Source organism: Cupressus sempervirens, chromosome 4, assembly GCF_028749045.1.
Source record: "Cupressus sempervirens isolate cs-2001-9-10 chromosome 4, ASM2874904v1, whole genome shotgun sequence".
In the NCBI taxonomy this organism is placed as follows: domain Eukaryota; kingdom Viridiplantae; phylum Streptophyta; class Pinopsida; order Cupressales; family Cupressaceae; genus Cupressus; species Cupressus sempervirens.
This window is the reverse complement of record NC_143121.1, coordinates 746,896,504-746,923,892: the sequence shown is the minus strand read 5'-3', so window position 1 is coordinate 746,923,892 and position 27,389 is coordinate 746,896,504. Positions and strand designations below refer to the sequence as shown.

Below are 27,389 nucleotides of genomic sequence, written 5' to 3'. Positions count from 1 at the left end.
TAATAGTCAACAAATATTCACTGGTCCTATTCTTGAAGTCTTGCGAAAGGGTGGGGCATGGATACTCTTGCTAATAACCCCATACCCTAGTGTTATGCATCCACTTAATTGTCAGGAATCCCTCTGGTAGGCCCATCATATGTCACTTTGCCAACAAAATTCAAAAGAAAGAGCCTTGAAAAAATTAAATTCAACATCAAAGATGAAACATCCAATACAAAAGTCTGAAACAAAAGAAATAAAGAGTGGCCACAATAGGAAAATTTTAATCAAGAAATAAAGACATGGCCTAGAGATGAAATATCATCATCAATAACACAGTTGGCTAAATAGCCCCACCTCACATTGTTGGCAAAAAGGAAATAACTTTAAAATATCAAAATATGAAATCAGACAAATAAGGAGGTAAATCCAATTACTTACAAAATTTACATTACTAACATAATGCGGTCATACCAAGGTCTCTAAAAGAAATGAGAAATTTTAAGTCCACCAATAACATTGCAGGGATCTTGAATTGAAATTAGATGGTGGCCTAAAGACCATGTCGCTCAACCTATGATTGATTCCCACATACTAACTACATACTCATCTTCATCGACATTGGCCTATGATTAGGGTTTGTTGTACGAAGGTGGTTGCCTTAATTAGAACTCACTCAAAAGTGCAAATGTGAGGATACCAAAATGAGTCTCCATCAATCCTCTTCTTGTTATATTGGCTTCTTTTCAAAGACTCTAACATGTGGGGGCCTCAGTGTCAATAGAGTTATACTCTGATTTGCAATTACAAAACCAAATTTCTTATCCTCAATTCACTATAGTTACATATTAGGGCATATACCCATAATCTTTCTTAGGTCAAATTCACCATAATATACCGGCTGATGTTATGTTATCAATCTTGCCAAAATTTGGTATGATCATGTATACATATATATCTCACTATTCTATTTATTCCATTGTTTATGCAAGTTCTAATTATCATCTGAGAATACATTGAATGCTACTATTCTTATCAATAATTCCATATTTCATTCTTTTCTAGTCATAAGTGACATATGAATTCATCCTTAGGTTGTAGGTTTGCAATTACTTAGGTGTAAAACCAGTATTAGGATGTCATCAATGTTTACTCATTCATTCTTACAACTATCTCCTTGCTGATGATATTGGTCATCATCATTGTCCTTATCATGCCTCGTGGCTTATAATCCGCTTATTTCTTAACTCTGATACCTGAACCTTTAGTTCATGTTAGGTTGATGACCTCATCGCAACTTTACTTTCTCTAATTTGTAGGGTTATAATTGATCTAATCATTTCAATCCAGAGTCTACAAGTATTTGCTTGATAGTTAAAATTTGGTATTACTCGTGCTTATACAAACAACTTGCTAACACAAAAAGACTCACATAACCCTAACTTAGAAGTTTGCATTTTCTATCTTACCAGTTCAATACTATATGTTACATACTCCTTGCCATTAATTGTGTTCTTACCACCATATTTTAATTAGATTTATTCTCTGATTAGGGTTCTATTCCTCATAGTAGATTGAAATACTCCCTTTCTTTATGTGTTCCTAGCTATATCGCTTGTTGAATAGCTTCTTGCATTAGTAATCCTATCGTTCGAGGTTTCCAAATGTTACTTGCAAATTCCAATTTAGCTTTCATTTGCTTTCTGAGGATTATTGAACAATATATATTAAATTCTTAATAAGTTAGAGGTATCTTAGTAACTTGGTAACGTGATATACTCTTCAAGTGTTACCTTCCTATTTACTCACCATTCATTATATCTATTCAATATTTTAATCCAAAGGTACAAAATTAGATTATGAAGATCGTAGGTTTCTTTTACTCATTTTTGAAAAGTTTAAAACAATACTAGCTTACCAAATCACCTTCGTACTTGATATAAACTACAATGCTTCCATGAGTGATCAGGTCAGACAAAATCTAACTTCTACTAAATATGTTGAGAAATACTTTCTCTTTGACTTCTAGGTTATTTGATTGTTTCCGCTCACATGATTTAAAGATGTTTTAGGATTCTTAATTTAGTTTTCCCTCAAGGTGCTCGCATTTGATAAAATTTCAAATTCTTAATGAGATTATAATATACTTTAATATACATATAACATTCTTGCATCTAATCAGTTGTTTCTAGTCATTAAGATGAGTTTATCTGATATGGTTAACCATTTACATTTGTTAATACTGTTTTAAAGTTCTACTTAGGTCTAATTATCAATGTCACAGTTTAGAAAGAATACATTTACTTATTAATTTTTTGCAAGGGGAAAACCCCTGCTTCATATAATAGAATTTAAATGTCCACACTTATCATGGACCCATTATTTCCCAAGTATTACAAAACTGGGCTCTGATACCAAAATGTCATTCCCAAAAATACAGGGCAAAAACACACAATTTTTTTTTTAAATTAATTTGAATCCACTAAGTTTGATAAGTTTGTTTTACAAGTTAAAGCATAGGTATAATATGAGATAGATACGGGTTCTCCTAATAATGGCCTGACATTCCATTTAAGATTTATACTTATTGTGTAGGAATAGGTCATTAAATTTGAACATTCATTGTTAAGTCGATTATTTAATTTAAACATTCCAAATTCAATTAATTAAAAGATCCAACACATTATTACTTTTAAAATATTACTCCCACAAAACACTAGTATACCATTCCTATTAGGAAACCTAATTTACCACTACTTTAAATAGTATTAACATAAACATTATAACGTTATTAAATCATAATATTAATAACAATTTAAATAATATAACTCTAATTATTTAGAAATATCACAATCATAGAATTGACTAACTAAAATAACACCTAGCATGAAATTAACTAAACTCTATTAAATCTAACATAAGCAAAACATCTTTTCAATCAAAACTATAATTAAATAATCAATAAAGTTTTATACTCATCGTGTAGGAATAGGTCGTTAAATTTGAACATTCATTTTTAAATCGATTAATTAATTTAAACATTCCAAATTCAATTTATTAAAAGATTAAACACATTGTTACCTTTATTTACTTTTAAAATATTAATGAATAATACATTTAAATTATTTGGATAACAATATAAATAAATACAAATCTAATTACTTTAAAATTAAATAAACTGACTAACATAACTTTATAATCTTTCACAACAACTTAACATCAAACTTTACACTTATTACTATCATATTCTATTACTAATTTAAAATTACTTAGAATAAAGTACACTAACTATCTAACTTTAAAATATACTAATTTTCATTACTTAACAAATAAAAATAAAAATCTAACTACACTTAATCAACAAAATCTAAAATAACATATACTAAACTACATCACCTTTTTCCCCTAACATTCACTAATCTCTCATTATCTACTAAGTTAACTTATTAAATTTTATAAATTAAATAAAACGCTTAACTATACTAATATAAAAATATTTAAAATCAAACTAACTAGATAACACATATACCAAACTACACTAACTAAATAAAATAATAAACAAAAACTAACATCTAACATTAATTATAATTCTAGCACTTACTATAATAATTTAAAATTTGTAAAATAACACTAAATTTAACTTATACTACAAACTAACTTTAAAAACTCTATTCAACAAAACTTACTAACCTAACATAAATTCTAAATTAGTAAAACTAACTAACAACTTTACTACTAACTATACTTTATTAACCCCTTAACATTACTAACCTAACCCCTAAACTCTACCCATCCTAACCCTACACACCTATCCCATCCACCAAGTGACTCCCACCTACCTTTCAAGCGCTTCCCAAAGTGCTGGTATGCTGACCCAGCAAGAAAAGACCCTCTCCACTATCGTATACGTGGTCCCAAGCCAAACAAATATGTTTGTTGGGCAGAGCAATTTCGCAGGCTTCTAGGGAGGAATGAGAAAAGTGTTTAATTTTATGTCAGACTTTGCATAAAACTTGCCCCTGAATACCATCCACTAGTACTACTGACATGTCAGACCACCCCCTAAAATTTCAAATCAAAAAAACATTTAATGCAAAATCAAGTCAAAAAGGTTTGTGCTTAGGGGAGAGATAGTAATGTTAAAAAGTTTAGTGGTTGGGATAAATAGAATAGGATTTTTAGAAATAAATAAATAAATAAAATTTTAAAAAATAAAAATAAATAAATAAATCAATATATATATATATATATAGTTTTCTTTTTTTTATTTAAAGTAAATAATATCTAAATAAATTCAAAAGGGATATTTGAAGAATCTTAAGATTCTCTGTTAAAAAAAAAGGGAATGATTAATTTTCTTCCCATACAAAATCCAGTGAGCATTTTTGCTCTTGGGAAGGTATTTTTTTTCAAGTCTATATTTTTCTAAGTACAGATTTTTGAATAAAGTTTATATTTTCAAGTTTAAGGGGATGATAATTGCTTTCTTCTAGGTGTTAGAATTTTACAAAACATATCTATTTAACCAATGGGGAAGGTTTTATTTTATTTTTTAATGTCAATTATAATCATCAAGTTTAGATATTCATTTAAAACATAATGTAAGATTATTATATCTCCTTATAATCACAAAAACAAATCGAAGTCTCAATCAAGCATCGAATTTTCTTTAACATACTTTGAATCTTAAATTGCATAGTTGTACATCATCATTTTATCAAACTAGACCAAATCAAATGAATATGATTATGAGACATACAAATGCCGCAGTAAGGTAAACATCATCACATCTGACTTTTTTTGTAACATATACAAAAACTATAAGGCTCATGTGCAAGAATATTACTCAATTATTTTTTTCTATTGAACCACCTGATTCAAAGGCTCCGCTAGGAAAGAACCAGGAAGAAAACCTGACATCATTGCCATTTCCACAATAAGTTAAAATAACATTTTTACACAGGATTTCAATCCTGAGGAGAAATCTCCCAATATAACTGAATTTCAATAACAATTCTGAATTTCCTTCTTGGCTCCACAACAGGGGAAACCATTACCAATTTCTGCAACACATCATAGTGATCATGGAGAGAACGAAAATTGACCGAGAGACAACCAAAATCAACATGAAGACAAATTCAAAACTTTCACTCCCATCCAAGTTTTCACAACAAGTTCGACATTGAACCAGACTAGGGAAAAGTTAGATTTTTCCAATAGGAGATGTTAGACACCACACCATAATAGGTGCCCTTTTGGGGCTATAAACTCAAGAACTTTCATTCTTCCATTCTTACATTTCAAAACTCTAAACGTAGTTTGTGCTGACGAGTAGGGGCCCATAACACCCTACCCTCTCTCCCTCTTCTTGTCCTAAGAAGAGACTCTACACTATCGGAGTCCAACTAAAGACCTCCTCCCATACATGGCCACTTTTGCCCTATTCGAGGGTGAGTAATGCCAATACAACCCATACAATCTCTTCGAAATTCAAAGTAAAATACAAAAGAAAAACATTTAAGAAAAACCCATTTCAATCCCTCACAAGCATATTCAACACACGCACAAACATACATATGCAAACATAAAAACTTAAGCATGAACAAAACATGAACAACATGAGCTGAGGGATTCCTACTTTCACAATAAGGTTATGGCAATTGAACAAATTTGAGATGAGCTTGCTTTCCTCTCCTTCTCCTTCAATCCTGAATTGCTCTCTAAAACTAGAGGTTGGGTGAAGACTCAAAACCTCTCAAATTTTCCTTTAAATAAGATCCTAAACTCAACCACCTTAAAAATGTAATGAATACCCCACTAGCCTAAAAGTTCTACAGTCTTCTAACTCAACTAGACATAGGCTAATCTTAAGGTGGAGTTAAAATTATCCAACTCATGATGAAAACATTCAATTTTCGCAATAAAGAAAAAATGGGGTTTTTGAGTGACCATAAAAGTCAACAAAAGGGGCTAGGGGGGTGGAAAATGCCCCTAAACCATACCCATACCCATACCCCTTAGGTACTTAGATTTCATGATTTTTGGCCTTTAAGACTAATTAGGGAGCTAACAAAAGCTTGAAAATTTTAGGACTTTCTAACAAACTTCAAAATTGCAGATTACTCACTAATCTTGATTAGGGTAGTTAATCTCGATTACTAACTGATTAGCAAAAAGGTAACTAACCTAATCCAACTTAGATCTTTAGGTTACTTGGTTAACCCTAACTATCATGTTGGAATGCATATACAATTCATGAGTGTCAAGCGACACTATAAAATCACTGTTACAAAACATTAACATTTAAAGATTACAAAATGATACGTTCATTCAATCCATGATACAAATAAAATACGAACAACGGGGTTTGCATCTTTCGTTAGACTCAACCCTGGTTTTCACAAATAGTACATAGGGTTCAGTTCTGATTCTCCATTAGATTTCCTGGCTAAAATATCATGCACACTCATTGCACACATCAATAGCTCAAGAAAATTACATGCATATATTCAAAACTTATCTGGATAGTTACATAATTCAAAACATGAATCTTTCATATAATTAACTATTTAATTTATTTCTACTCACATCTAATCATCAGAAATCACATAATCAATATAACATAACTTATTCATTGATTTAGATTAAAATACTAGAATAATCATCGTTAGGCACGCATATACCTAACATCGTAAACATCACCAATTAAGGAATATTGAACTAGCTAAAAGCATAAAACCTAATCATTGAGGTACCAAAATCTACACCCTTATCATCAGGTGAAAATGCCTCGTATCATCGTTAGTGAAATTTTAATGTTTAAACAGTCGAGATAATGTAGTAGTGTATTAAAACTTGGATGTATCAACTACTCTCAATTTCATTAGGACATTCACAACATAGAACATTACTTTATATCCATTCTAATCTCCTACCATAGATTTAACAGAGAAATTCATATTTAACAAGTACACACGAGGAGTGACCTTACATAGAATTTGTGGTCCAATAGTCTAATAATATGGACTGGCTCCTTTAGATTTGAGAGTACAAACATTTTATTTTCATATGATGGTCCATCATCCTCACTTTTTTGAGTGAAAAGCCCACTTAGAGCTAGTAGAGGGGGCGGGTGGAGCTTGAGTTTCTAAACAAATAAAACATAATCTAAGATTTTGTGGTTCACAGACTATAAACAATAACACACATTTGACATATTAAGATACATGACTAATTGGATGAAGGCCTAACTTATGCTTCAATAGATTATTTAAGGTCCTTGGATAAATCAACCTAGATGCATACCCTATTTGTATGCTGAGTAGAAAAATAATACCCTTGCTAAAGTTAATTTGACTTACCCTAAAGATGTTGCTACATGATCTAAGAGGAGTTAGAGTGCTAAGAGAAGACTAGAGAGCTCAACTCAAACTAGACTCAAGGAGAGTACTCCTCAAAGGCAACAAAATCTAAATATCACAAGCACAAAGTAAAGTAAAGAGGGTCATATATACTAGAGACCATGCTAAAAAATAGACTTGGTGAACTTGTCAATATCAAAATAGAAGATAAAAAAATCCTTTCAATAATATTTGAAGAGTTTCTATATTGGCTTTTACAAGATCTAAGTAAAGTGGACACAACTATAAAAATGCATTCTTCTCACAAAATAACCAAGATACAATTTTTAAGCCATTTACATACATTCCCATAAACAAATAAAATAATATAAATAATAAAATCCATTTCCAAGATCTTCCTTCTAGCTTTTACAAATTGTAATTTCTTATTTTGAAATTTGACATTTCGAATTTAGTGGGCGGAGAGAAAGCAGCAATTACCCCATATGGGCGATGAAATGACTTATGACCATTTGAAGAAAGGGGATTTAAAAGCCAAAAATGCTAAAATTTCTTATCCAAACTATAGTGATGTAAGACTGACCGAGGGTAAGAAAGTGGCAGAAACAATGATACGCAGACGAAGCCAAATCAAAACCCTACTTCCAGCTAGCATGATGTCGCTCCTGTTCGGAGAATGACTTAGATGTCTCGTGGAGTATAAACAAATCTTAATTTGAAAGCTTATCTTCTTCTCTGATTTGGTGGTTAATCTCAGTCGTCGGTAATGTTATCTTCAATAGTTACTTGACGGATTTAATTTCGAGGGGAGCTCTATCAGGTAAACCCAACAAGATAAGGGAGTTCAGATGCAGACAGAAGCAAGTTTCACTTCCAAGGGCACTTGACAATTTTGAATACAATCTATTTGGATCCTAAGTAAAGGGTCGGGTTCAACAAGAGTCCTGCTTCTGATATACTAGCAATGGCAGTGTGCAGCATTAAAGGTCAGAATGTAGTTGAATTTCTAAAGGAAAAAGGATTAGACGATACAACAATATCTAAAATGATAACAAAGTGTAGAAAGCTTGAACTCGCCAGTGTGGAGGAAAGGGCAAAACCCAACTGGAATTATCTACAAGAGATCGGCATACCATCCAGGAAACTCCCCTCAATGGTGTGTAAATGTCCCAAGCTCTTGATTTTAGGTCTCTATGAGAAGGTCCAACCCATGGTTCAATGCCTTACAACCTTGGGGACTAAGCCCAATGATATTGCACTGGCTATAATGAGATTCCCACTTATACTTTCTCACAGTGTCGAAGAGAAACTATGTCCCTTAATTGCATTTTTCCAGGCTTTGGGGGTGAGAGAGAAACAGATGGGCAGGTTAATTTTGGTTAATCCCAGGTTAATGAGCTACAGCATTGAGAAGAAGCTTCAACCTGTTGTAGAGTTCTTTCTCAGCTTAGGATTGAGTAAGGATGAGGGTGACCTTGGTAAAGTCCTGGTTAGGAGCCCCCATATTATGGGGTACAGTGTGGAAGGCAGGCTAAAACCCACAGTGGAGTTCTTGAGGAAATTGGGTCTCAACAAAGAAGAGTTGAGGGGGATTGCAGTTCATTTTCCTGAGATGTTGTGTAGGGATGTAGAGAAAGCATTGAAACCTAACGTGGATTTTTTGAGGAGTTCACGCTTCGGTGACGGTCAGATATGTAGGATTATATCTGGGTTTCCTCCTGTTTTGACTAAAAGCATTAAGACTTCACTGCAGCCTAAGGTCAGCTTTTTGGTGGATATTATGAGCAGAGGGATTGACGAAGTGGCAGAGTACCCTGATTATTTCCGCCATGGTTTGAAGAAAAGAATTGAGTTCCGGTACAAGCAACTGAAACAGAAGGACATCCAATGTAGTCTAGCGGACATGTTATCTTGCAGCCACAAGAAATTTGTCCTCAAGTTTGGAATACAAGAAAGGAGTAAATTCTGATTTCGTAATCAAACAGGCAAGATTGTTGAATTGAACTTTTGTTGATTGCGAGTTACACTGTCTAACCTAGTATTTCTATGCGGTTTCTTGCACAATTTTTATAAAAAAGAGCCCTGTGAGTTTTCAATGGTGTATTTATGTTTTGGAGTCAATTGCACAATGATCAATTTATATTTGCTCTCAATTATTGCATTTCAAAATTAATTTCAAGCAGATACAACACTGATTCGAAGATATTTGCAGCGATATGTTTTGATGATCTTCCAAAGACATGTTAATAAATTATAGAACAAACAATATTATGCAGTAGGATTGACATTCCCTGATGTTTTGCAGTTTTATGGTGAGAAATTCGGAACACTTACATTTTACATTGATGAAATTTAGTGTGGAGCAATCTTATATTGCACGCTATTTAATCTCAAGATATTTATGACTAACTGCCAGACAGCCTGCAAACCTATTTTTCCAAGCTGTCTTGTAGACCTTATACAATCAAAGCATTTGTAAACTGTATCCAATATTGGAAACACAAATTGCAATATGTTTTGGTTTGATCGATCTCTTGGAAATATTTAGTCCGGCTCAAATCAAGTGAGGCCACAAATGTGGAGCTTCATCCCTGAACTAAATCTTTGTCCATCAAGGACCAAAACAAGCTATCTTATCCTACCTTCCCTTTATGAAACGAACCTAGAATTTGAGAAACATAGTGTGCATTTTGGAAGATTTATAAATTATTGCATCCTTTTCTAACACGGACATTACCTTATCTTTAACATGCTCACCAAATCTGTTTGTTAGTAAAGTTTGGTCTTTTACTATGTTCATTATTTTGCAATCATTCAGCTAGGATCTGTGTGTTCTATTTTCATCTCAAATAGCTGCTTAGTCTTGCTGCAGTAGTTGCATTCAAGCAACGGAAGTTCTCTCGAGTCTCGATAATTTGGGTTGGGGTCTTAGAGGGGGGCATGTCCATTGTTAAAAACTATTATAAATAGTCCTGGACTCCAACACATGCCCCAAAGGCATAGAAGATGCTACATCAAAAACATAAAACCACAGATGATATGGAAAACAGCCCAGAACAAAGCACATCTATAAACAAAAAATCTTTAGCACTAACATGCTTGCCAACCTGTTTTTCTTGTCTGACCTTATAACTATCTGAGAGGAAGCTTTTCTTTTCTAGATTTCCTATAAGAATCTGTTGACTAAACATCCTCCTCCGGGGAAGCTGCTACAGCTGCATCACCCACAATAGATGATCCGAATTCCTCCTCAGAGGCATGAGAAGGGGCAACAGTATCTCCATCTCTAGAAAGCAAACAGAAAGAAAGGGTACCAATCCCTTTTCCAGCTCCCTAGAAATAGACTGACAGTACAAGTTCTGAACAATCACTGAAACAGAAACACACTTCAGACCTCACAGATCAGTATTCTGAAGAGATATATATTTAACCTCCGAAGGACCCATGTCAAAGGGGAAATGATTTATTTTAGATGCCACCCTATGGCATCTTTCAGAGAAGCAAGACGGGAATTTTCAAGTTTTAACTATCTTTTGAAATCCTCCACCAAAGTGCCTTTCAAGAGGTTTTACGCTTCCTTTCTTAAGCACATATCCTCTTGATGCCTCAAAACTGAAAGAATTTCAGTAGCAAAACTCCAACCTCTAAAATCCAGTGTCTTTTTCCAGATTGGGTTCTCCACCTTATCCCACGTTTCTAAGTTGAATGAGAATAATCTGCCATTTCAGAAGAGAAAAAAACTAACCAAAAGAGTTGAAATAAGATGGAAGCCAAAAGTGCAAAGGGAGATTAGGTAATACAAAAAGGATTCAGTTAACAGATTAAGATCTTGAAACCATAAAGCATCATCCTAGAATCAGGGACCTTGTGCAAGAATAAACCCTCTATCAGCTTCCAACTCAGAGGCTATTATTAGATAGTCTTCTCAGATAAATAATAACTGCATCTATGGAGAAGGGCTTGCAATTTTTAAACATATAAGAATGCAAATCTCACAAAGTAGACCAAAATTGATGAAATCTACAAATAAATCCTTCTCTGCAGCTTCCCCTACAAACTCATGCCCAAGCTCTAAAAGAGGAATCTTTAGAGAAGATTTCACCTCCAAACCCTCTAAGAATGATTTAAAATCTTAAACATGCAAAGCAGTATCCAAAGAAAGTGTACCATTCACGGAAACCAGAACAAGCCGAGCACAAATTGCTTCCAATGACTTTGTTTGGTTTGCACACCTGTATCCATATCCACCACACCAAAAGAATGAGAGGACCAAGGCCCTACAGATGAACCCTGGAAACCATACAGCTTCACATAACCAGGAGTAATTGGAGTAGAAGAATTTGGAACTGAAGCAGGGTAATTTTTGGAGGCTTTAGTAGCACATGCCTTTTGCTCCACTGACAGTCTTCATCATCATGCAGGAGAGTGCTCTCTTCTAGACATCACCATTGCAGTTCTGGTTTCCTGAGTTCTATTGATTTTATTATTGTATAATATGAAAATGGGATAGGCAGTGTAGAGGATACAAGATCCCAAATTCATTGTGTATTCCCTTGATAGTTGATAGTATAATACTATAATGTGTGATGAGAAATGATATAATGATGTAATTGCTAGTAAATCTGATCTATGGAAGTAGATGCAAGGAAAGAGGAAGAAATGTGCACCTTAAAACTAGATGAGGAGACTTGAACTTTCGATCTGAATTTGACAGTCTCTGGAATTGATAAGTAGGAGACAATTTCCACAGCAAGTCAAATTGTGATATTGCTATCAAGATTTAACTGTGTGATTTTTGAGTCAAACTCATTGACCCATGTTTCATGAGTAGCGATTCAACATGAATCCATCTCTCATGAGAATAAATGGAACACTTAACACTCATTGGATCTAGGTGATGCTCACAGGGGTGAAGCACCGGGACTTCCCGGGAAGTCACCCACCCAGTACTACTCCAGCCTGAGCGCGCTTAGCTACAGAGTTTCTTCCATGGTTAAACCCAAAGCTTGCAACCCCATTTGCAAAACCTTCACCAAGTGTTGTGCCTTATGAACCATTCATTAGAAAGCCCCTTAAGCTCATCAATTGATAAGTAGGAGATAATTTCCACAGCAAGTCAAATTGTGATATTGCTATCAGGATTTAACTTTGTGATTTTTGAGTCAAACTCATTGACCCATGTTTCATGAGTAGTGATTCAACATGAATCCATCTCTCATGAGAATAAATGGAACACTTAACACTCATTGGATCTAGGTGATGCTCACAGGGGTGAAGCACCGGGACTTCCCGGGAGGTCACCCATCCCAGTACTACTCCAGCCTAAGCGTGCTTAACTACAGAGTTTCCTCCATGGTTAAACCAAAGCTTGCAACCCCATTTGCAAAACCTTCACCAAGTGTTGTGCCTTATGAACCATTCATTAGAAAGCCCCTTAAGCTCATCAATTGATAAGTAGGAGATAATTTCCACAACAAGTCAAATTGTGATATTGCTATTAGGGTTTAACTGTGTGATTTTTGAGTCAAACTCATTGACCCATGTTTCATGAGTAGTGATTCAACATGAATCCATCTCTCATGAGAATAAATGGAACACTTAACACTCATTGGATCTAGGTGATGCTCATAGAGGTGAAGCACCGAGACTTCCCGGGAGGTCACCCATCCCAGTACTACTCCAGCCTAAGCGCGTTTAACTACAAAGTTTCCTCCATGGTTAAACCCAAAGCTTGCAACCCCATTTGCAAAACCTTCACCAAGTGTTGTGCCTTATGAACCATTCATTAGAAAGCCCCTTAAGCTCATCAATTGATAAGTAGGAGATAATTTCCATAGCAAGTCAAATTGTGATATTGCTATCAGGATTTAACCGTGTGATTTTTGAGTCAAACTTGGTGAAGGTTTTGCAAATGGGGTTGCAAGCTTTGGGTTTAACCATGGAGGAAACTCTATAGTTAAGCACGCTCAGGCTGGAGTAGTACTGGGATGAGTGACCTCCCGGGAAGTCCCGGTGCTTCACCCCTGTGAGCATCACCTAGATCCAATGAGTGTTAAGTGTTCCATTTATTCTCATGAGAGATGGATTCATGTTGAATCACTACTCATGAAACATGGGTCAATGAGTTTGACTCAAAAATCACATAGTTAAATCCTGATAGCAATATCACAGTCTCTGGAATGTTGGAATTTGTTGTAACTTCACATCTGGGTTTCTGGAACCTATAGTTGTCTGTTGTGCCAATTTTAGTCAAAAAATGCAAGAACAAGTCGAGATTCCATGGACAAGTTGACAGCTCGACTTGTTCCCAATTGTACTAGTATGTTTCTGGATTCGATTGTGTTCAGATTTTACCATCAACGTTTCGAATCACACTACGTGATCCATCATCAGGATGAAGAGCAAGAGAAGCACAAAAGTATATTGGTTCGAAACTGATGAGTATTTCCAAGAACCTGCGACTGTGTTTGCACCTTCTGGATCTAAACTCCGCCACCTATTCCTACACACAAAAAGGAGAAAAAGGTTGTAGAAAGGGGTTTGTCTTGGTCAAAACTTTGTGTAGGAATCAACCTTCTTGAAATTGAATTTTCATAAAGGAATGTAAACAAGATAATGTTGGATTCACCTTACATGAAAAATCCTCATGAACAGATGTAGGAATCGCCCAAATTCATGAAGATGCTTGTATGTTATGTGTTGATCTTGGAATGTAGTGTAGAATCAAGGCTGCCTTCACAAATGTATGGATCTACAATTACTGATCTCAAATCTTGAATGTAGATATGCTTGATAACTTCAATGGAGAAGTAGAGAGAAGAAAAATGAATGTATGGATCTTCTTGCTTGATTGAGAAATCCTCTACTACGCCATCATGGGAGGGAAATTTGCATCAATGAGAGAGGTTTGCCTTTGCTTGAATGGATCTTGAAGAAATGGAGACCTTAGATTGGGTGCTTGCCTTCAAATCTTGAATCCAAATCCTCAATTGCACAACTTGAATGCTTGCACTTGCTTGAGATCATGAATAGCTTCCACCGGATCATGTATTGAGCTCTTGTATTGTTATGTCAAAATGAGAGGAGTTGATGTCCTTTTATACTCATTTCGGGATTCAAATTAAATCCAAGCCGACCATAAATCTGGATCTTGGAAGAAAACCCCACCATCAGGCCTTGGGTCAAATCTGGGCCCAAAATCCTAGGTACAAGTCTGCCAGTCGACTTGTACCTAGGGACAAAGTTGATTCGTCCTCTGGGAAAGTAGCTCAGAAACTGCCGAGATCTAGGGGAGTGTGATTGGATGTTGAGGGAGAAAGTGCAGATTGCTTGTATCAAGCATAACAGACATTCAGACCTCGAAATTACCAAAATTGGGTCTAATAGATCCAAGAGCCTACAATTATGGATGCTAATTTTTTAGGACGATATAATTCTTACATTCATTATTGTTTTGATATTTAAGGATGAAATCACAAACCTTGTTTCCTCAATATAGCTTCCCATAAGGAATTCCTTTTGTTTCAAGTACTGCTTCAGGGGAGGCTATTGTGGCTAGTTATTAGCACGGCTGCAGTTATTCTCCATCTGTTACCCTCTTCATGTATGCTCCCCATAATATCAGAAATAACTTAATTGCTTTAATTGTGGAGCTCTCAAGGAATTTGCAAACTTAAAGTGTCTTCACTTATAAGACATATATTTAAACACACATATGCACACACCCAAACACACATTTGAAGCTGATTAGCTACGTAAAACCCATGCCAATCAAGAAGGCAAAATTTGTTATTGTTAGTTTTTTATGTAATTTGAATGTGAGGCCATTATTTGAGCCCTCACTAATATGTCTCTTAGTTTATTAGAGCATATTGTTCAAATGACTTTACTTTATTGGATGATCTTTTGGTATAACATGTTTTAATTTGATATTCTGGGAAGAGAGAATTCTTAGTTGGTTAATGACTAAATACCAAACAGTTCAAAACAAACTTGCTTATCCCTTGCAGTAGATTTCTATCATGAAATCGGGTGATAGATTGCAGGGCTTCTCAGTAGTTTTAAAATTCAATGGGTCCAAAGACCTCTTTTATTGATATCAGTTTGTACTTACCTGTATCATTCCTTAAAGCTCTATTATTATCGTCTGTGTTGCAGGGTTTTGCAGTATTGCCCTCATACTGATCCTGGTCTAATATAGGTCTGGTATTGCCTGATGTTCGCTGAGATTCTGCCCTAGGCACCCCAGGTAGGGCAGGCCCTGGGCAAACCCAAATAAAGGTCCATGTATTGTTAATTATTTTAGTGCATTGATCTTAAGATGGCATTATTTATCCATGTTATTTAATAATTACTTACCTATTTTCTATTATTCCATGAGTTGTTTTATTGCGGGGTCATGTTTGAAGGGCGAAATCTTCATTTTCTTTTTTTCTTTCTTTATTACTTCCTGAAAGAGTAACCCATCTAATGTTTGCAGGAAATCTTCTCATGCCAAATTACATTTATTTGGAAATGTGCAGAGCACTGTAATAGAAGGTTACTAGTTTTTTCACTTTTCTGATCTCAGTTTTACTCCACATGCCTAGTATTAGTTGATGCCAATATGCTTCATTTTGAACTTAAAAGAAGTGTAATATGTTTTTGAAATCATTATGATATTTCCTTTCCTGGTAAATCAGTTGAGGGATCATGACTGGTCAGGAGAGAGTCAAAGTTTCCATGATAGAGTGTTGATTCAGAGATCCAAAAAATGTTGGATTTGGAAATTACATTTTAATTTTGAACATTTTGTTCATATTGCTTTTATGTCATATGATACAATGTGAAGATTTAAACCTACATTTCATTTATAGCTTTGTAGAGTAGTATCGTTTACACAAACACAAACCCATACCCCTATCCACAGGAAAAAATTGTTGTGCTGGAGACCTGAACCCCAAATCTATACCTGGTGCCAGTAGATAAATAGACTGAATATACATGTATGTATATGTGCATGCATACAAACCCATACCTTTACCCAAGAGGAAAAAATGTGTTGTTGGCATGAACCCTAAACGCAGACCATCCCCCATAGATACACAAATCCATACGACTACCCAAGGGGTTACAACATGCGGTGCTGCCAACCCTAACCCGAAACCTGTCCCATCCCTTTTATGAGGACAGGCAACTTAGACTATTTGTTTATGACAGTTGAAATTGAATTATTGTTTTAGCTGCATACTAATATTAAGGACTAAATGCAGATGTAATATAAGTTGTAGCATGTATCATGTATACGCTCTTTCATGAACACTTATGATTTCTATGCTATCACTCTCTTGTCTGCATCACCTTCTGAAGCAAGGAGGTGATCAGATTTCAGGATTCTTCAATCCCCCACATTGCACTCTCCCCATGTTATATTTACCTCTCGTGTTTCCACTCTATAACTTATGCTGGCAGAAGCAGTCAAATCTGATCATTAAGACAGAACTGACAGTGAGAATTTGTCCAATCTATGTTGGGGAATGGTATAAAAGGATATCTTGTATACCGTTTCAAACCAAGTTATTTGTTTCCTGATTGTATGCTCTGACCTTCTGCTCTATGCTATATACTTCTTAAGGACCGGATTTTTTTACAATGCTTGCAAGGTCACTGTCTCTTCTTGCTAGGAATCCCTTATAACACTCAAGGAGTTGTCTGTCATACAGCTCTATGCTATTCTCTCTCTACACTCTATTCATTAGTGGTCTCCCCAAATAGTGGTGTGTTTAATCATCTAGATGGAGATTGACATATTGGGACAAGTTTTCCAGTTTATAGGAACAGAAATGGCCCTGGATAAATCTGTCTGCAACACAACTTTAGTCAACAAGGTACACTCATTATAGTCTCTTTATTAGTTACATATTTTGTCATCTCTCATCAACCTTTATGTTAATAACTTAAATATACTGCTAGGTTTATACCATACAGCAGTTGGTTCATTAGATCAAGTCATATAGAGATACTGTCTCGTACATTTCTATCGTCTGTATTCTCACAAATTTTTATGCTATCATGCACCGCAAATAACTTTGGGATACAATTCATGGATAATTAATAAAAAAGCTGCTCTCTTATTTAGCTGAGTAAGAAAGATACATTTGTGAAAGTACTAAAGTATAGAAATGATTGATAATATAGATTCAGACTTTCATTGGATACATTCGGATACAAACTGAATTAATCACATTGATATCTGAATAGCTTTATATAGCCTTATTTTCCCTTTAAAAACTACTTATGGGAATAACTTCCCAGCAATTAAATATTGAACTAATTTATTTATTTAATCTAATCTTACAAACTAACCTAATTTAATGTAATAAGTCTAACATTCTCCCCATATTACATTAATCCAACAAAAGTGAAAGTTGAGAGAAAGTTGTAAAGATTTTAACCCAACCCTAGAAACTTTGATGAAGCTGCTTCACCAATATTCTTCCTCTGAAAACTGATGAAATGCTTTCTCCAATCTTTGTTTATTGAAATAGATTTTCTCTATGCAACTTCAAATTGCAAATCCTCAAATCCTGAAGTTGCCCTCATAAGTAGATTTCATATCCCAACTTTAGACTGCAAATCCTGAAGTTGTCCTCATAATAAGATTGTTCCCACCTCCCTTGCACAATGAGACATAGTTCTTTCAAAATTTCACATCTCCTTGGAGTGTGTCTAATGCCTCCTCCGGTGCCATAGAAAAAATCATCACTGATATGTTTGCACATGGATGCCTTTCCTCTGAAAGTCGACATCTCCTTCGAGTGTCTCTAACACCACCTTAAGTGCTCAACAAATCTTCTTCAAATTCTGCCCCCCATCGCTCTATGGAAGGACAATCATGTTGCCAAGTCCCCCTCTCCTCTTCAAAGACACAAATAGGTGCTTCTCATGTAGTATTCATCTCTAAGCGAGAAGCTAGCTTGAGATGATAAAAATCCTCTAGCCTCTATTGCCTCCAACCTCCTATTTACTTATTTGTTATTCTTTAACACACAAATCTTGTATCAATTTCAGGTGGACTATCACATTGTCATTTTTTGTATGTGTTGCAAAATCACAGAAGTGTGTCTCACCTTCAATTGCAACAAAGACTGTATTTTTCTTCAACTTCCCATCGATAAGATATTTGGCCTGCTGAAAACAATTCATTTTGCTGACAATAAAAACTGTATTTTTCTTCAACTTCCCATGGATAAGATCTTTGGCCCACTGAAAACAATTCATCTATACATGTTCATTTTGCTGACAATAAAAACATTTTAGTTCTCTTCTGCCAAGAACACTAGATTTCTTTCTAGCAAATAAAGTACAATCCTTAGTAAAATTATGACTCTTATGAGCTCTACTACCTTCACCAATTAAAGAAGAAATTATAGTTTCTAGGCTAGGATTCATTTTGTTCAAAGTGAAAACAATATGATCAAAGCTTGAAGGCATTGTACTAAGTAGGATTGCTTTGGCATCATCATCAACTTTAGAGTTCACACCTCCAAGTTGATTAAGAAGTGAACGAAAAGTACTTATATGTTGAACAATTTTATCACCTTCATTCATCTTCAACCTAAACAACTTTTGTTTTATGGACATTTTTGCACTAGAAGCCTGTGAACCAAACAAGACGTTAAGCCCATCCTATATTGCTTTTGAAGTCTTTGAAAGATCAATATGGTGCAAATATGCATTTGATAGACCAAGTCCAATCAATATAGAGGCCCTATGATCTTTAACCATCCACTTTGTTATTTCATCTGTATCTTGGGGTTTCTGAATAGTTCCATTAACAATGTCCCATAGATCTTTTTCAATCAAAAGCAATTGTATCTTAATTTTCCATGTGTAAAACTCAGGCCCTTCAAATTTGGGAATTGTAGTTAATTTATCCATTGTTTAGCAAACAATACTGTAGAACAAATAAGTAATTGAAAATTGAGTGATGCATGTAATTTGCAACTGATCCCTATTTTATTCTTGATAAAAAAAGTCACGGCATATTCATGGACAACATAACATTATAATATCTGCACAATAAATCTCAAACCTCTCTTGAATAAAATCCATAGAAGTTAGGGTCTGGTTATCCAAAATCCATTAACATCACTCTTCGCTCCATCGATCAACCCACTCTGATACCAAAGGAAAGTGCTAAAGTATAGAAATGATTGATATTATAGATTCAGATTTTCATTGGATACAAAAAACTACTTACGGGGATAACTTCCCAACAACTAAATATTGAAGTAATTTATTTATTTAATCTAATTTAATGTAATTAGTCCAACAATTTGAACAATACAATCTAGATACCATATATTAAAAAAATCATCAATTATGGGATTTTGCAAACTATTCCAAGCAAATTATTTCCATCTTGAGTCAGATTTGATCGTGGGATTTTATCGAAGTGCCATAATCATCAAATACACTCTCTATGGTATATGCCATGTGGCCTTGCATTGTTATCTAGAATATATATGTACTGCTTCCATTATACAAGTTTATTTGACGTTTTTATCCCTACATACCAAACATCTTTTTTATCTTTTTCTTCTTCTTCTTTTTTTCTGGATAAGGTGCTTAAATCGATTCAGGATTTAATGTTGGTTGGCACATAAAAGTTTTAATGCAAAAAGGTCTTTCAAGATGCACATTTGGGTTCCATAAATTTTGTTTACATATATTCGACAAGAGATGCAATGCGTCATAGTTTTTGCCTAACACATAATGGTTGTAGAGGTGTAGATGAGTGAGAATAAGGTTAAATAGTTCTAAATTAACATTGTGAATGCATTAATTTTTGCGTAGAAATGTACTTGTGATCTAATAGGATGGCTCATATTTAGTTGTTAAATTCTCGTCTTAGAAATGCAGTTGTGATTTGAAAGAATGGCTCATAGTTTGTCGTTAAATTTTCGTGTTATATTATTATATGTTTGGGCATTTAAGCCCAATAATAAGAGGCCAAAGTCCCCAACTATGTATTATTCTCATTTTGATTATCAAATGGAAGTCACTATTTTTAATCATTAGATAAAGATAAATAGCAGTATAGAACAATAACAACATAAATATATATGCAGAAGAAAAAATGATAGATAATATATGAGGAAAAAAGATAAAATAGTAAGATAGAGTGATACCAACATAAGTTTTTTTTTTTTTTTTTGTGTGTGTGTGTGAGAGAGAGAGAGAGAGAGAGAGAGAGAATTAAATATAGTTATTTTTCTTAATAAAGCAAATAGTCAAAATAAAATCTTATCAACTTGTCACAAAGATAAAGTTGTAATTAATGCAAGATGAAGTTGTTAGAAAATATTTGTATTTTTGTTGAAGAAAATTAATTTTCTCCCCCACCAAAAATAATACATCAATGGGATGAATGAAAAATGTGATTTATAAAATAATGAAAAATTAGAAAAAGATTTAAACATTTGAAATTTCATATAATCTTTTAAATTCTTTAATTTGATTGGTTAGTGTTAGTGTGATATTAGAATGACACGAATGCATAAGTAGGCAGGAACTAAATATCTTGTTGCCATTTTTGGTATATTTCTTGTCACGAACAAAATTTTATTTTTGAGTTTAATGACGGGTAAATTGCATACTATATGGTATCGTTGCCTGCAATCGTACTTCAAAATAAAAATTGTTGAATAAATGAGTTTCGATTGCTAAATATTGTCAAATCCTGAATGTTCACTTTAGATTGATATTTTTTAGTCTTAATTCTATAATCATGACATTTGGTGCTTTACAATTATTCATGCCCAAACTTCTTAACGCTATTCTGCATAGGTAGTGTAAAGTAGAGCCGAACAACAAAAACTTTTGAGATAATTGAATGGAACTGGATGTCGTTGTTTGAAAAGAATTTAATTTTTTTTGTACGGTAGAAATTGTGCACGTTATAAATTTTTCAAGTATAATCAATTGTTGGGTGTTCATTGAATTTCTCTTTGAAACTCTATGAAAATATTTATATTAGTATACTTGTAATCAATAAAATTTTGGTGAAATAAGTGGGGGTTTATCCGGTTTTTTAATATTTTTTTAAGAATGACAAGAGAATTCTATGAGATAGGCAGGATGATATAGGATAACTAGTTTCAATTTTTTAAACTTTATAAATAACTTTTTTATTATAGAAATATATTTCTATTATTTATATAATAATTTACTAAAGTCACAAATTTTAGATTTCAGTTATAAAGAAATTATAATGCATTTAAAAATCAAAACAAAACTATTTATCATGTAAAGGAAATGCAATACATATTAAGTGTATAGTCATCTTTAACCTTCCTATCTATAAATCTATGTTTTACTTTGCCTTTTCATATTGTCTCTTTTATCTTTGTGCACAATACTTAATTATTCATGCCAATCCATGATATTACATTAAAACTTAAATGAAATTTAGTATACTATGAGTTTTTCATGAGTTCGTGATATATCTGTGTGATCTTGATTGGCATCTTGCAATGGTTTGGGTCATGTTGTATTTCACCCTCAACTTGGAAGTTACTATCAACATCCATTATTACCATTCTACTTTCTTGGACAAACTCAAATTCCTAGAAGATTATTTCTAACTGTGATTGGAAACCTTGCATAAAACAAAGGCTCTCTTAGATTTTGAACTTCAAAATTTTGGGTGGGTTACAGCCATCAAATATTGTAGCAAAAATCTACCTCATTGAAAAGAAGTGCATGAAAACTTGCATAATTTATAGAGAATTAAATGCCCAACATTATGGAAGGAATATTAGGGGATCGCCAAAGCTAGGGGAGTCATATAAGTATTTTTTTAATGTTTTTTTCTCAAAGAAATGCAGGATCTCATGCCTTGACTTGCAAACCTTTGTCTGCTACATCAAAATAAGGAAAAACAAGCATAAACTTAATAATCATTACCAATGGAAAATGTATATCCTCATGTCAACATGCCCTTAAGTGATCTTTTGTTTGTGCACTCAAGCACTGAATAGATCTTTGTGTCTTCCTTTAGATCTCCATCTCTCAATATTAAAAGGTATAAAATGCACATTAAAATAATGATTTATTCTTGTTTCATCCTATTGTAATAGAATATGTTTCTAATAGGTAAAAGAGGACATATTGAAGATGAAACTGTATCGTCTTGGAATGGATACACTTTCCTTTTAAGACCTTTTAGCGCCCTCTCTATAATGCCTTCTTAGGACCATGGATGTACCCATGCTTGATGCCCTTTTCTCATATCTTCTTCCAATTTCCACCTTATTTCTTTTGGTGTCTGCCTCTTCTTTTTGTGACACTCTGGACTTGAGCTCGCGGACTAGGTCGACCTGAGCGCCCTCTCCATAATGCCTTCTTAGGACCATGGATATACCCATGCTCGATGGCCTTTTCTCATATCCTCTTCCATTTTTCACCCTATTTCTTTTGGTATCTGCCTCTTCTTTTTGTGACACTTTGGACCTGATCTCTTAGACCAAGTCGACCTAGGTTGATCTAGTTCTTGATGATTTTCGGGCTTAGGGCCCAAAAGGCCTCAAGGGTGTAATTAGTTTCATTACACTCTTAATTCAACCTACAACTAACTCTTTGCATAATGGTTGACCTGCAGTTAACTCTCCGCTTAACAATCGACCTACAACTAACTCTTTGCTTAACGATTGGCTTGTAGTTAACTCTTCACTTAACAGTTGACTTGCAGTTAATTCTCCATTTAACAGTCAGTCTTAAGTTGCCCTTCAACTATTTTTCCACCAGAAAACTAGTATAAAAATAGGCTCGGGGGTTTCATTTTCACATCAAGTATTCATAGATCATTAAGTACTCAAGGCATTCAAGTATTCAAGAAAGAAAGTTTCTTCAAGCATTCAAAGATTCTTTGTAGGCATTTTCTCTTCAAGATCTAGCTTTTGTTGGCCATCAAGGGATGAGATCTACATTGAAGAATTCATCATCTTCTTTATTGACGTACATCTACATCCATGGTTCCATGGTGTGGTTACGGTAGACCCATTGCGATTGTGGAGATATCTTACATCCTTCATACCAAATTCAAGATCTACAACATACATCACGATAAATCCTTATTGGCAAGGGCTTTTGCAAGCAAGGTGCATATTTACATTTATCTTATTTCCTTTACATTTAAATTTATCATTTACAGTTAATTCCTTAACCAAGGGCTTGAGCAAGGCAAGCTCTCCTCCAACAAAACCCCCAAAACCCTTATTTTATGTGTTGATTTGTAGGGTACCCATTAGAGCTCATAGATCTAGAGCCTACTCTTCGGGAGCTTTTTGGAGAATTTCATAGTAGAGTCATTGGACTACATCAACCTAGTTGTAGGGCGCCCTTCCAAGTCAACCTAGACCTTAAATGCCTTTCTACCGAGAGATTTCTAGGTTATATTCCTTTCGTCGTCATTCCAAGGTTCGTAGTTGAATATTCAAAAAACAGTTCAGATCCACAACTTTTGGAGCTGAAATACATCTTGGGTAAGTGCACCAAGTTGTGGTGCCAAAAACATGACACACAAAAGTTTTTTTTAAATTTTTATATATGGGTTGCAAACCCACGACCCATTTCATTATTTTTTGTTTTCACATTCTTTCTCATCAACAGTGCACATGCGAGTTACAAAAGTTGAAGAATTTTATCATCCGCCTCCTCAAAATGCCTCCTCGTCACCAAAGATCAAGATCGGGATCACATAGTATGTTTTCTACTCTTATTTTTGTATTGTTTTATATGTTTTTGCATTGTTTTGTAAGTTTTTACATTGTTTTGTAGGTTTTTTCAGTTTTGCTTTAAAATTGTTTATTTATTTAGATTGCAATTGGTTTCTTATTAGGAAATGTGAATAATGAACAGCCAAATCCCCAACTGGATCAACAAAATCAAAATGAAAACCCTCCACAAGATCCAAATGAAAACCCTCCACAAGAAGAGCAAGAAATTCCGCAACCTCCACTGATTGGAAAACCTCCTTCTGGCACCCAAGGCAACAATTTGAATGAAATAGAGAGAGGGAAAAATGAATTAGAAGCACTCATTGGTAGGTTGAAAGCTTGTGGACAAACCAATCCGATGAGAGCACAATTGGCATCCTCCCTTGAGTTTATTATGACCCATGTAGTTTCTATTAGCGGTCAGTTGGATATTTGGCGTGTTAAGAGGGATGAACAAAGAAAATATTATGCAAACAAATTATCATATAAAGATGTAAAAAAGAAAAAGAAGGAAATATCAAAAGGTAGCATTTGTGCATTGTTTAAAAAGCCTGGAGAACAAGACATTGTTAAACATACAATTAAAAGGTTCCCCATCTATTGGTGCATACATGATGATATTAGAAATAACTTTTGGGATAGATGGTGGATGGTCTTTGATGCCCTCCTTGCAATAATCATGAGGTTCCAATGTATTTCTTAAATAAATTGTATTGTAAATTTGACCTTGGGAAGATCCCCAATTATTTTGATATATTAGAATCTCAGGGTAGAGGTGGGGGGTCATCATTTGAGAGGTTGGGAACATGTCATGACTCTAATGTAGTTAGGGCGCCTATTGTCAAGCCACAGGGTGAGCATGTGATTATTCCTTTAATTGTGAAGGAACATGTAGAGACCAGTATTGTAGGGACTATCAATGTTTTGACGCAAACTCTCATTCATTACACCAGTCCATTAATTGAGGAGGAGCCTTCTGTGCATCGCGGTCACATGTGCACATCATGTGGATCCTTATGCACATTTGGTAGTCATGTTGGAGATAGTATGGATGATGGGCTAGTCACTGATAAGTTCCTGAGTGACACATTTGGCATTGACACATAGGTAAATTATAATTATAATAAACTAATTTGATCACATTTCGTATGTATAGTGAATGACTAATTAATTAGCATGTATTGACATTGTTCAAAATTCAGGGTAAGAGTGTTGACGGCCTTAGTATAGATTCCTCGGCCCCATTTTACATCTTGTCAATGAGTCAAGAGGTATGTATCAATTTAATCATTTAAATTAATACATATATTTATTAAGTAATCATATGAAGGATTGACAAAAAAATTATCCATGTGCATCAGTTCTCTACTAGACCATCGACATTCACAAGGGACTCTAAGCCTAGGCATGATACGAGCTTCGTAGAGGTACATTTGTTTTATGTTAATTTAATTCATTTGATTGTATTTGTTTCATGTTTCATGTTACATGTAAATTGTATTATATGACATGCAGTTCTTGACGTCTAAAACTCCTCATCTTCACCAGTCCACCGATTGTGGAGTTGTTGTAGTGATGGCTAGTTCAGAGCCATTGACCGAGGTAGGAAAGAATTTTCTTAATTTTAGTTGTTGTTTATAATAATTAGTATCGAAATTTCAAATGTTATTTATAAGTGATTATATTGATTGAATTGTTGTAGGGCCTTATTACACCGATCGTCCACGAGCTTTTGAGGTGGATGTACAGAGTGACTATTTGATGGCGGTAAGAAAATAATTAATTTTGCATGTACATATATTTGATTTCAATGTATAATAATTATTGATTCATATCTACTTTGTTTGTATAAGCTCAAGTTAGAAAAGAGCCTAAACAAGAGGATGAGCGAGCATGTGAGGAAGACCCCATCATCACCATTATCTCCCTCCACACAATGATCGAAGACCTCTAGGGATTTGTTTCCTTCCCCTCGTGGGAAAGAGAAGATATAGTTGATAGACACACATGTATAGGCATTAGTGGACATATATGTTGGATTTTATGTTAGTGGACATATTTGATATACATTTGATGTATATATGACATTTTATATTTGATGTATGACATATATTTGATGCATGACATTATTGGTTAATATATGATATGATTGTTCATGTATGACATTATTGGTTATCATAATACATTATATGTTTGTTAATGTATGACATTATTGGTTATCATAATACATTATATGTTCGTTCATGTATGACATTATTGGTTATCATTATACATTATATGTTCATTCATGTATGACATTATTAGTTATTATATATATCTTATTTTTCTTATTTACGTTTTAAGTACATTTCATGTATTTCATTTTAATGTAAATTGCATCTAAAATGATGTAGAGTGCTCACATCAAAAGCTAGTGGATTCCCAACAAGAACATTTTTAAGGAAAACTACCTTTCCCACCTTCCTAAGTGTCTTCAAAGACTCTTTCCAACTTGGTTACAACATTGAATAAACTTCTACCCAACTTCACAAAACTACTCGATCACTTTCCCTATTCAAGACTTGGGAAGCAATAAGGGAAAAATGAGAAAATTTAAGAAATGGATCATAATCATCTTCTTGCTTCAAACTAACACTTTAGACACTTAAAAAAACACCTAATAATTATCTCACAAACTTCAGTATGTCATCTATTCTATCCTTCCAAGAGATTCTTCAACATCTTATGAGTGAAAACAATCTTCCAACATCCTATGATTGTATTTTCTTTCCAACATGTAATTTGTTGATTTTTGAACAACTCTTCACAAAGGGAAGTGATTATGTTTCAAACTCATGAAATGGTTATTAAGACAACTAAGAAGATCCTTAACATCTTCCATTAACTCAATTCAATGATAACATGCAGCTAAAGTGGTGTTTCATTTTGACAAAGTATGACTTTGTTGTTTTGAACAGGAAGTAATGATATTTGACAATAACTTAATGATCCTATATACAAGTTTAACATCAAAAGTGATTCCTTGCCATATAAAAAAACTTAATAATCACCAACACCTTATGCCTCCTCTAAATTCATAGAGGGTATTTTTTATCATTTGACATTCATTCCAACTGATTACCAGTTGGTTTGATTAGTTACAAGGTTAATTTTAAGGTTTTCTAAAAAGTTGTTAGCAACTTTTATTGCAAAATGCATTTTTTGCACTAACTCTTCCTAGAACTTAACCAAGTGGTTTTTGGTAATACATAGGACCTATATAAGGTGTAATGACTCTCAAAAAACT

At 34.1% G+C, this 27,389-nt stretch overlaps 1 protein-coding gene and 1 long non-coding RNA gene across 5 annotated transcripts; both read left to right on the top strand.

Moving 5' to 3' along the window:
- Nucleotides 1-7,900: 7,900 nt before the first annotated feature.
- On the top strand, nucleotides 7,901-16,140 carry PDE191 (Mitochondrial transcription termination factor family protein). Of its 4 annotated transcripts, XR_016364082.1 has the most exons (4): nucleotides 7,901-9,328; nucleotides 15,501-15,591; nucleotides 15,823-15,881; nucleotides 16,025-16,140. XR_016364082.1 is itself a non-coding variant. In XM_089826742.1 (2 exons), the coding sequence occupies exon 1, from the start codon at nucleotides 8,308-8,310 to the stop codon at nucleotides 9,310-9,312; it is 1,005 nt and encodes a 334-aa protein (XP_089682868.1). In that variant the 5' UTR covers nucleotides 7,901-8,307; the 3' UTR covers nucleotides 9,313-9,328; nucleotides 15,501-15,714. The 4 variants fall into 4 exon arrangements, 1 of the variants encoding a protein (XP_089682868.1); XR_016364080.1 differs by having other exon boundaries at nucleotides 15,823-16,140; XR_016364081.1 differs by having other exon boundaries at nucleotides 15,501-15,623; nucleotides 15,823-16,140.
- A 6,036-nt stretch (nucleotides 16,141-22,176) lies between these two features.
- Nucleotides 22,177-26,263, top strand: LOC149563516 (uncharacterized). Its single transcript, XR_016363559.1, has 5 exons — nucleotides 22,177-25,374; nucleotides 25,465-25,530; nucleotides 25,619-25,705; nucleotides 25,806-25,870; nucleotides 25,957-26,263. It is a non-coding gene; the product is annotated as an uncharacterized LOC149563516 (long non-coding RNA).
- Nucleotides 26,264-27,389: the final 1,126 nt, after the last annotated feature.

Bases quoted from the DNA above. Each gene is read 5' to 3' on its own strand.
- PDE191 (XM_089826742.1), top strand. From the start codon at position 8,308: ATGGCAGTGTGCAGCATTAAAGGTCAGAATGTAGTTGAATTTCTAAAG.